This window comes from Ascaphus truei, chromosome 2, assembly GCF_040206685.1.
Source record: "Ascaphus truei isolate aAscTru1 chromosome 2, aAscTru1.hap1, whole genome shotgun sequence".
NCBI lineage: Eukaryota > Metazoa > Chordata > Amphibia > Anura > Ascaphidae > Ascaphus > Ascaphus truei.
The window spans coordinates 155,033,848-155,046,457 of NC_134484.1; the positions used below are offsets into that span (position 1 = coordinate 155,033,848).

Here is a 12,610-nt window from a genome sequence, read left to right on the forward strand (position 1 = left end):
CTCTTGCATGCTATCACATTGGTTACAACTAAAGCATCTGAAGTTGCCTAAGTCAGCCTTAATGAGGTGATCTATAAAGTTCTTCCCTTGTTTTTATGAAAAGAGGGGCTTAGTGTTCACCATCGGGGCCAGTGAGTCATCAGTGCTAAGGCGGTGCCAGTGATGTAAAATCAAGGTGCTATAAGTTGAAACAAAGGGAATGGAACATTCTCTGTTTGTACCCTGAGTCTGAGGTCCCTTATGGAGTAGTAATGTCCTCAAAAGTATCTCAGCCTTGTCTCATTGAGCATGGAGGAGAGGGGTAGGATAACCTCTGTTCTCGAATTTCCTTTGCATATCATTCAGACTCTGTGATACTCTTTCAAAGGTACTAATGATCCTCCTAGCTATAACCGGACCCCTGCCTTCTAAGAGCCCTGGACCTTGGCTCACTTCTGGACTCCCACTCTCTCCACTCCTTGACCATGGCTACGGATATACAACTACTCTCCACTCTTTAACCCCTGACTATGGCAAGTACCTTGACCTACCTGAACTCTCCTACCCTGACCCGGCTCCACAACCCTGACTCTGCAATCCAGACTCAGTCTGCGGTTGCAGGTCTGTGGTTATCTACATCCCCACCTCAGCCCCACAGTCTTGTCCTGTTTGTGGTGAGCACACGTTACATAAAGTGACTTGCTCAAGGTCACAAGGAGCCGATACTGGGTTTTGAACCAGGTTCCCCTGCTTCAAACTCAGTGCCAGTCAGTGTCTTTACTTACTGAGCCGCTCCTTCTCCCTGTAAACACCCAATACACTCACCATTTGTATCCTGGTTGCAAGGGAGGGGAAACCGCGTCCTGGGGAGTACTTTTTGTCGGTACCATTATTAGTGGCAGAATTAAAAACAGTTACAGAAAGCCATTAGGAGAGACAGTTAGATCCAGTGAGAGGCAGGTTGTGCTGCCAGCTGGGAATACTGTTGACTGAGTATTAGTTAGGTGGAAAAAAGAACAGTGAGAAATAATTAGATAAAATGAGAGAAAGTAGAGTGAAAGAGAGAGTGCTGTAGTGTTGAGAAATAAATTGGAGGAGGAAAACATTAAGGCACATGGGGCCTCATGCAGTAAGCGACGATTATGTGAAATCGGCAAGCTTATCGATTAGTCATGTTATTGGCGTTTTTCCCTCTCCGTATGCAGTAAGTGCCGAATACATTCAAAATCAACCAGAAAACAAATCCGCCCACTCTCACGATGATGAGCCGATCACACACAGGTGTATCGGCGTGCGTGGCGGGGTGCTGTTAGGTTGCACAATCACAAATCTTGCTGAATCAGGCGAAACAAGCATGTTTTTGATTGCGCGCCATATTTAAAGGCAACGTGTACTGCTAATCATTCTCTGTGTTGTTGGGAGTGAGAGAGAGAGAGAGAGACGCACAGAGCTGGACGATTGAAGATTTGCATATTGACTGAGAGACTTGTTGTGTATTGGGTGAGCTTTGTCCTTTGTTGTTTTGTTTACATCTTTGTCTTGTTTTATATGTGGAAGTGGGTCGTGTGATTGCCTGTACATTTCTTGTCTGTTTTTTGTGAGTGCTGGAAGTATGCCCGCAAAGCGTGGGAAGAGTGATGCTGGTGGGAGTGGGAGTGCTACTCGTGCGAGTACGCATCGGAGTGAACGTTCTGTTCAGGGGAGTGATGTTGCTGGTGCACCGAGTGGTGTTGCTGGGAGTGGGAGTGCTGTTGTTGGGAGTGGGAGTGCTGGTGCTGCGAGTGGTCTTGCTGGGAGTGGGAGTGCTGTTGTTGGGAGTGGGAGTGCTGTTGTTGGGAGTGGGAGTGCTGTTGCTGTGAGTGGGAGTGCTGGTGCTGGGAGTGGGAGTGCTGTTGCTGTGAGTGGGAGTGCTGGTGCTGGGAGTGCTGGTGCTAGGAGTGTGAGTGCTGGTGCTAGGAGTGTGAGTGCTGGTGCTAGGAGTGTGAGTGCTGGTGCTAGGAGTGTGAGTGCTGGTGCTAGGAGTGGGAGTGCTGGTGCTGGGAGTGCTGCTGGTGGCGCAGTTGCTGATGGGGTGTCTGGTGGTGGCGTGCTTGCTGGTGGCCAGCTTTTGGAGGCTCTTCCATTGGAAGAAGGAGAGTCCAGTCAGCACCAGCCAAGCTCTGACCCTAAACCTGCTCGGAAAAAACGTGTGGAGAAGCCACGTAATCCTCGCTTCAATGACCAGGAAAATAGGGCTCTTGTCACTGGCATTCTGGAGCACTATGACAGTCTCTATGGACATTTAGTAGGTAAGTGTAACTTTACATTTATTATTCAAATACATGTGATCCTAGGTCATCTGAGTTTTGTTCATATGCAAATATGGGTACACAATATCTTTCTATGTTCATTAGTGTGGAAACACAGCTTTTTATCATGCCTTACAAGGACAAATAAACACAGGCGGTCAATTTGCCAGAACTGCATACAATATGAATGCAACCTTGCTTACATGTATAGGTTTAGTAGTGAATGCTCATGTGCTGCACATATTACACATAAAACAGCATGTTTGCTATCTCTTGGAACAGCTAGCAGTGTAGGAAACTGGTGCTTATATTATTATTAATTTACCTCATATCTTTTATATGTTTTTCAAGGGCGGACAAGTGCAGCAAGCAAAAAAGAAATGTGGGACACAATAGTCATTGGTGTCAATGCCTGTGGGAATAGTGTCAGGGACAAGTATCATTGTCGGAAAAGATTTGATGATATTAGGTCCAAATTGAAAAAGAAAATACAAGACCAACGCGTGCATGCTACTGGCACTGGAGGTGGGCCCACACCACAACGTCTCATATTGACTCCATTGGAGGAGCTGCTTCGGCCAAAATTACTTACCGTCGTCGTGGAAGGCTTGGCTGGTGACCGTGACATTGGAATTTATCCGTCACAATTTCCAGCTGGTGATAAATATTACTGTACTAGGCGTGTCGTTGCTTACAGTTATTTTGCATATTTACACTGCTTTTTATACTGTCTTCACAATATAAGCATACCTGCATCTATATATGTATATGTCTGATTCTGTATATATATATCTCAAAATAGACATATATGTAGTAGTCCTACTAAAAGCAGTAACTAATATAGCACGTGCCATTGCGTGCTCATTTACATGTGAATTCCCAAAATGCATAGCTGCAGTGGAAGCAATTGATGGTGGGCGAAGATGGGGAACAACAGGGTAGTACACATGTGTAACACATGTTCATGAGAAATTATTAGTAGCTACAGGTACAGAACAGAAATATGTATCATATTATTGTGTATTTTATTGATTTTACTCCGACAAACATGACATTACTGCCTATTTTAAGCATGCATCAAAGAAATTGCATGTAACGGCCTACAAACATCACTGGCACTAACACATCTATAGTTGCTTATGAAAAGGTCCATTTTTGCTTTATGTCATATACAGACAGCATAATGAGGCACACGTATCATATGTTATGTCATTGTTTTCATAACTTAAACACTGCAGATGACTACTTAGCTCATCTACCATTGTGTTAAAGCAGCTGCAATTAATATCTCATCACAGCATACACTTCAACAGAGGGGGTGGGGTTCATCACACACACTAATTACAGCCTCATTTCACGGTCAACTTAGTTCACACCATTTGCACCTGTTTCAAGTCATTGAAAGGTGTGGCTGATTAGGCTTTTTGGGGAAGGGAATACCTTTCTTACAACCTGAATAGCACAACTGAAGTTAATCACACTCATTTGAAAGCTTAACTCTAGCTACTAAATGCCCCAACAACTCATTACTTATCAAAGCGTACGTCACACATTAGTTCACTCATATCTATAGTTGAACTACTATGAAAGACACATTATCACACACTGCATGTGTTGTCTTGTTGAGTCACAGCCACATTCAGGTGTGCCACATCTTCGATTAATGTACCACACATATCCTCTACCAAAAACAACACTTTTTGCAATATGACCACCTTCATGATAACCATTGTGAATGGTCATCTCATGATAGTTATGTACATTATGATACTGATATCACTACACAACATATGATTTTTATGTACTCATTTAATCTATTTATCCTCACGCATTACTGCAGAAACATAGTATGTTGTATGTTAGGGAACTCAAAAATTCTAAGTACACAGGCATGTACAGTGTTATTACAACTATTTATGTTCACTTTCACACACATTTTCGGTTAAGGAACTGATGTTGTTAGTTAATCATAAATACAGAACATACAATAAGTGTTTGTTCAATATTTACACATGTAAATGTAAAACTTATGTTATTGTTATATATAGTTGCCCCTGGAGGACATGTGTCACCTGAGATGGAACAAGTGTCTTCACCTGGGTCAGCCAGCTCAACACTACTAGAAGGTGAGTGTATCATTTGCTGGCCATATAATATGTGCTCTTCTATATGTTATGTTGTCATGTGCATTATTTGTTTTGCACATCTTCTTTAAATAGGATTACTTAGTGTCAGTGAAAATTAAGTGTAAGGCAACATGTATTGTGTTAGTGATGTTAATTATCATGTAGGACTTCTGAGTTTAGAGCAACTTTTCATTCATTCATATTTCATACTGAGTCCAAACATTATTCGTAAGTCAAGGTAGTTTTTAATGAGGTTATAAAACGTATGCTAACATGTTAGGTGTTACTTAGGACACAGTACAATTACATAGTAACATAGCATACATTAACATGCCATTTAATAATGTGTACATTTCTTTTTAGAACATCATGTTGATGAGGATGATGAGTATGATGAGGATGACGCCACAGAAGAGACTGAAATACAATCATGTGACCATGAAGAGGTGCCAATAGAAACTGTTGTACCGCCAAATCGTCCATCAACTTCCACATACGATGCAATTGTAGCTTCAGAGGGAAAAATAGTGGACGCAGAAAATCGTCGCCATTCAGACATGATGACAGTGCTGGAAAGGATGATTGGACTGCAGGAAGAAACAGTATCACAATTGGCACATCTCCACAGAGTCTTCATTGAAGTGCCTAAACAGTTGCAAAAAATCAACACCTCATTCGAAGCATTAGTTGTTCAGCAAACACAAGCTAATTACTGGAGAATGACTAATGTACCACAATTCAACACCTCCCAGCCAGGATCTGTTCATGCAGGTCAGTTTTCACCACATTCATCTGATATTCATTCACCAGGCCCAAATGTTACCGGTCAAGTAGCAGACATTGCTGTGCAGGTTCCTGATGACATCCTACCGCTGCCATCTGTACAAATTCAGCAGCAGACACCTACAAAGGAGGCGACAAAAACAAAACAAGACACACATGAAACAGACCAACCATCACTTGTGCAGTGTCTACCAACTTGCTCACATGTGTCACTGGGCACAAGCCCTGTCCGTGAACAGTCATTACCCAAAAGCCCTGTAGGTGAGTCGCTGCCCAAAAGCCCTGGAGGTGAATCGCTGCCCAAAAGCCCTGTAGGTGAGTCGCTGCCCAAAAGCCCTGTAGGTGAATCGCTGCCCAAAAGCCCTGTAGGTGAATCGCTGCCCAAAAGCCCTGTAGGTGAATCACTGCCCAAAAGCCCTGTAGGTGAGTCACTGGCCACAAGCCCTGTAGGTGAGTCACTGGCCACAAGCCCCGTAGGTGAACAGTCACTGGCCACAAGCCCTGCCCGTGAAGTGCCAGAGGCCACTCAAAGTGGCTCTGTTGTGCCTAAAGTTGGTGGCAAAAGAAAAAGGAAAATTCAAGAGACAACAAGCAGGCCTGTTACTCGCTCGCAAAAGGAACAAAAAAAATAAATGTTATAATTCAGAAAATATGTCTTTGGCCTTGTTTTGTTGACTTCAGATTATCTAATTACTATTGTATGTATGCTGAAGACTGTGTTGTTTCCAAACTTTCAACTATGTTCTTGTACACGTGAAGTTTTGGAAATGTTAACACTCATAATTAATTGTGTTATAAATATTTATGTTGTAATCGTCTGTTCAGTAATGGTCCACCAGGAGCCAGTTGCTAAGTTTAGAGAAGCTGCCATTGACTTTGCAGCAAAACATTGCATTTGGGTGTGTTAATTGATGTAAGAATTGCATATGCATATTAGTCACATGCAATTATTAAAACACCTAAGTAAGTGCAAACATCTTTCTTGTACGTGTACAGCAGGATTATGTGTAAATTATTACTTACCTTTGCCTTGCTTGGCCATTGTAATTTTGTCCTTTAATCAGTTGTGTGTTCGTTTCTATAACATCTCAGAATGTATAATAATATATATACACACACACACACACACACACACACACACACTGAGTGAGTGTGAGTGTGAGTGTGTGAGTGTGTATATATATATATATGTATATGTGTATATATATATGTATATATGTGTATATATATATGTATATATGTGTATATATATATGTATATATGTGTATATATATATGTATATATGTGTATATATATATGTATATATGTGTATATATATATGTATATATGTGTGTGTATATATATATATATATATATATATATATATATATATATATATATATATATATATATATATAGTACTATATAAACTGGTATACACAAACTAATACACTTCATGCTTCCTTGTGAAAACACTATTTTAATAATACAGGCCTAATGTTTGAGAAATATCCTAAGTATGAGACTCTAACAGTATTGTGCTTAAACAAATGTTTATTACTTCATTCAATCATGTTTCTCACCATTTAAATAGGTTTCATACAAGGTATACTTAATGCCATCAATGTTGTGTGTACTCCTGCAATATAAAAAAAAAAAAATATTATATATAAATATATATATATTTTTATAAGAGATATATTATATATATATATATATATATATATATATATATATATATATATATATATATATATATATATATATATATATATATATACACACGTATTTAAACTCATGCAGACAGGGAGTTAACCAGACTTTCACATACACACAGAAATGTAAGCGGGGAAAAAACATTTCTTTTTGCAGGTGTGTTTTTACTGATATGCCTGGCTAAGAAATATTTTCACACACTGGTCTTTGTTAGTTTTCAAAAAAACACTATGTGAACGCATTCACAGTCTAGGGATGTTTTTCACAAACGAGATAAAAGAAGGAGAAATGTTTCTCCCACAGTCCCATATCACGAACCACAACTGTTAACCCAATTAGACAAACAAATCCAATTGGCGTTTGAAATAAGGAGTCAAAGTAGTTACTTTTGTTGACCTTGACAAGGAAAAACAGGAGTTTGTTAGCCATTCAGCACATTCATTTTGATGAGCAAATAACACAGACCTGCACACAGCTTTTGTGCTACTCAGACATGGCTGATGAATTCGTTAACAATATTAATCCCCTTTTAGGGTATAAGTACATGATCTGTGAAGCCATCTTGAACAGTCGCGGACAGAAAGCAAGCACACGCCAAATCGATGATTTCATTCGAGCAAAATATCCTTATTACCAAGACCGTAAGCATGCACGGAATTTTAATTCCTCAATAAGATTCACTTTATCAAGTAATGACTTTTTTGAACGTGACCAGGATAAGCTACAACACACCTATGGTTTCTGGAAGATTGCCCCGGAAAAACAATTTATCCTGAAAGACGGCACTTATATTGTCGTGAAAGGCATATTTATTCCTAATGGCAATAGCAATGTATCCGCTACTACTGATCCGTTTGAATCGATACGTGCTGCAATATCTGCAGCCTCCATTCCTGAAACCCACATTGTACAAGAACAAAAGTACTATGATTATGTACCAAGCCTTTCAGCTGAAATTGCATTGGAATGGGAACCGGAAGAAATGAACCTACCTCCCGACCAATTATTTGAAGAAAGCAGTGGCGATTCCTATGAGCGCATCCTGGAGGAGATATGTGCCATACTGGATTCAGCGGTTGGGTTAAGCGTGGATGAAAATGGCTTGCATTTCTGGAGCGACCAGTTGCAGCCAGGCGAAGAGTTAATTCTAGAAGAATGGTAAATATAACAATCGTTATGCGTTGACTCTGCGTTTAAATTTTTTTTTTTTTTGTAACCACCATTTTCACTTTCAATGCGTGGATACAGCGTAACATTGCAGACTGCATAACATGTAGCGATCACAAACAAATTGTTTCCTAATACAATATAGTAGGACCTGAAAGAGTAGTACACATTGCTGACGGAATAAATATACGTACTTTCCTATCCCTTTAAACATATTAGCAACATTTTACCATTACTCTAACACATACCTGTTTTGTTATCATGCAACATCTACAACATTGAAAACCGGGTCCACCACGTATGACGTGGGACCCTTGTCATGGGCCAAGGCGTCCTTAAAAAGGATTAGTGATGTAAGTCCCGCCCCCAAGCGACGTGCGCGCCTCAAAGCCTATTGGCTGTCATGTTTTGTTATAGTAACGGTAACTGCAGTGTGTGATGCGTGCGGCTCAGTGTTTGTAGGCGTACCCTGGGCGTTAGCCGAATGTTAATTGAGTGGGAGGAGTGTTAGCGTGCGTTTCACGCTGGCTTAACATGACGTCACACGTATTGCATTTGCGCATTGTGTTATCGGCCGTGCTTTCTGTTCAAACACGTCTGTTTAAAAAGAATACAGATGTACTCGTTTAGAACGAATGTAGTTTCGTCTTCATTGTATTTGAAATAAAGATGTTATGTTTACTGGTATTTTCAACATGTATTGAACGCACAACGTACGCTTTGTTTTGCGCATGCGCTAACAGTTAGTGGAGCCAAGCGTGAAGTGCGTGCGCACACAAAGATGTGCGCGCACATCTTTCAGTATACAGGCAACGTTCACTTCTTATACATAGTTATGCCTGCTACAAATTTAAAGAAACATTACATACTGATGAACAGTTTTACTTCTAACATATAAGTGAGTGACGTGTGTATCTACACAATCATATAGAGCTGCTTAACGCGTTGTCACGGATGCATATCTAGTAAGGTGCCATCTTTGACCATCATGTGTTTGCTGTATTTCAGAGATGTCGGGGAAGATACAATCGGATCAATGTATGATTTCAGAAGAGTCTACCTTTATATGAGATGATTGTGAGGAGGAGCCACCGACTACTATACTACATATGGAACTAATTTTATATTGCTTGCAGCGCTTATTAACAAACAATTAAAAATGTGATACCCTTATGCCTATATTGCATAAGCACTTAATTAACATAATGATGTTGCAAAAGAGTGCCTCATGAATTTTTATTGAGTGTTCTTTAATGACTACTAACATTTTATGACATGGTGTGTTTTATATATAACAACCATTCCCACTCTGCTAACACATTTGTGTATTCTAATATGTAATGGAACGTATGACTGTCGAAACTATGTAACAATAATAATAATAATATGAGCATGTTCATGTATAGGGCTGCTAGTTGTACGCAGCGATTTACAGACACATGTTTCAGCCTGAGGTCCCTGGCCCGTGGAACGTACAAATGTTTTTTTGCCGCATGAGGCACAGGGAGATAAAGTGACTTGGCCAAGGTCACAAGGAGCCCACACCGGGAATTGAACCAGACTCCCCTGCTTCAAACTATCAGTGCCAGTGTGTGTCTTTACTCAGTGAGCCACTCCTTCTCCCAATGTAAAGGACACTTACAACCAAGTAGCCATTTATTTTTAAAATCTCTTGTTACATGGGTATGTAGATAAAATGGTTTGGGACTGTAGCAAATAATGTTACTGGCCAGATGTTATGGTCCCCTCCAATGCATGATGTTCTGAATATGACATCACCATCATGTTATGAAGTACGTTTCTGTGTATATTTCATTAACCTAACTAACTATAGTTTACTGTGTTTATTAATCGTTTAGAAATACATAGTATAGTCAATATGATGATATAAGCTACCATAATAAAGCTGGTGTTATCATTTGTCGGTGTTATACATGGATCCTACACCAATTGATAGAGACACAAACAGTTGTCTTAAAAAGTGTGTCTATGCTAGTGATGAATGTGCTCCCGTAAGTAAACAAATAAGTACAGTTATCCCCTTTTCTCCAACCACCTCTATATTACATTAATGGAAATTATAAGGAAACATACATAAAATGTGATGAAATGTGAGTAATCATTTTGTAATACAATGCACATGAAAGCTCAAGAGTAGCTAAATGCATATACATGATACAGAAAGTACATATATGTAACATTTGTGTTTAAACCAATATGTTGGGTTTTTAGTTCCAATAATTATAGGAAGATTGAGGTAGCCACATCTTATGAGAGATGTCAGCAAATATACATACCATGATCAGTCATACTGGAGATATACCTATAATGCAAAGGAACAATATATAAATTGCAAACATTGACATGCCATCTTCAGTACCGTAAACAACACAGCAAAGTGTGTATTTGGTGTTAAATGTACAACACCATGTATATTTCATGACATTCAAAATGTAAATCAGCCTGGTGTACACATCATATGGATGTACATGTTACACTGCACCAATAACATTGTATGTAAGCATACTAGAAGCATGAATGATTATGGGCATAATATGTGTTTTGTCTTAGCATAAGGAATAACACAATGCTAAAATATTATTGCTTTGTTACCCAAGTTGTATTCACATACACACAACTAAAGTACAATTGAAGAGGGATTATATAACCTGTGCAACAATAACATACCGGTGCCACATCCCTTTGTGCACACAGCAGAGAAAAGAAAGGTGTGCAACCCATATTCATCTGTGTCCTAACAGAAGGTTATATAAAGAAACATTATTGTTAATATAACATAATTAAACTATAAAAGTAGTACTAGGAACATATGAGTTTGTACTTACAAGAAAAAAATGAATTGATGAGATTCTGTCGTGTCTGGCCACCACTGGCTGTTTGTTCATTTTCAGCAGCTACATGGGTGGGATGCTCGTCTACCAAAGCCTCAGCTAGGTCTGACTGTACATTGTGCCTGAGTGCAACATTGTGCAAAATGCAACAGGCAAGGATAATATCAGACACTTTTTGAGGCTTGTATAGAAGAGCCCCACCAGTTCTGTCCAGACACCTAAACCTGGTCTTGAGTAGGCCAAATGTCCTCTCTATAACAGATCTTGTAGATATATGGGCTGCATTGTACCTGTCCTCTGCTTCAGTTTGAGGGTTTAGCACCGGAGTCAAGAGCCACGGCCTAATTCCGTATCCTGAGTCACCTATAATGAATGGAGCACACATAAGCTGACATTAGTGATCAAATTGTACAATGCCAACATTCCTAAATCAACATGTGTTTTGTGTTAGAACATGTAAATATGTACTCACCCAGCAGCCAACCAGGTTCAAAATGTCCCTCTTCGAACGCATGGAAGACTGAAGAGTTCCTCAGGATAGAGGAATCGTGACTGGAACCAGGGAACTTGGGTACCACATGCATTATCCTCATCGTGGCATCACATACCACCTGTACATTGAGTGAATGGTAGTGCTTCCGATTGCGGTACACATGCTCACTCTGACTAGGTGCAATCAAAGCAACATGTGTGCAATCGATTGCACCCAGCACACATGGTATCCCTGCTATATTATAAAAGCCAGTCCTGACTTCCAGCCACTCTGTCGCCTCTGTAGGAAAATGAATATAATTCCTAGCGCGTCTATTGAGTGCATAGAGAAACTGGGTCAAGGCCCGCGAGAATGTAGATTGCGAGACCCCGCCCACTATGCCCACAGTTGTCTGGTATGACGCGGAAGCAAGATAATGTAATGAGCACAGCATTTTAACAAGCCCAGGGACTGCACGACCTCTGGCTGTGAAAAAATCTAAATCCCCCCTTATCTCCTCATAAAGAGATAAGATTGCTGCTGAACTCAAACGATAGCGACTTACAATCTCCTCCTCACTCATCCCATCTAACAGGGTTCTCTCCCTGTACAGACGCGGACGAGGCACAAGTTGTCTCCTCTGTCTTCTCCTCTGATCTCCTGTCCCTCTACCTGTCCCTCGGCCTGTCCCTCTCCCTGTCCCTGTCGTATCCGCGTCACTGTCACTGTCCCTCGGTGTGTCCCTCCCTTGCCCTATATGATTGTCTTCATCATCAAGCATGTCATAGAAAAGAATGTTCCTCCGTCTCCTAAACATTCGCAACATTTTGAAATGAGTAGCTGTGAATGAGCAGGTAATGTGCGTCCTTTAAATAGGTATGTGATGATGTCAGGTGACATAGTAAAATGCAAGGTGTTACATTAACATAATAAAGTACTTCTGTGGCAAGCTGTGTGCACTTGTTGTTCTAAGTATTTGTTGTGTGTATTCTGCAGGGAATGATGATATTTGGCAATGATGTGACGTGAAGCTTTGTACAAAGATTGCTTGCAAATAAATAGTTGCATGTGCAATGCATGTAACACTTGTGAACGCAAGAGTCAGTCATGTAATGAGACAAAAAGGCTGAGATTGACGTGGGAAAAGTTTTGTGTAACATGTGTAATTATCCATGTTATTGTGACATGTTGGCAACAATGAATAGTCGTGTGCATATGCATGCATTTGTGTAAGGAGGATAGTTGGTA

At 40.2% G+C, this 12,610-nt stretch overlaps 2 protein-coding genes across 2 annotated transcripts in view; both read left to right on the plus strand.

Moving 5' to 3' along the window:
• The window catches only part of DOK6 (docking protein 6), a 521,007-nt gene that overhangs the window by 482,631 nt on the left and 25,766 nt on the right, over positions 1 to 12,610 (plus strand). The gene's annotated exons all lie outside the window — the stretch shown is intronic.
• Positions 4,320 to 5,808, plus strand: LOC142488836 (uncharacterized). The gene is made up of 2 exons (XM_075589175.1): positions 4,320 to 4,393; positions 4,757 to 5,808. The coding sequence occupies exons 1-2, from the start codon at positions 4,345 to 4,347 to the stop codon at positions 5,806 to 5,808; spliced, it is 1,101 nt and encodes a 366-aa protein (XP_075445290.1). The 5' UTR covers positions 4,320 to 4,344.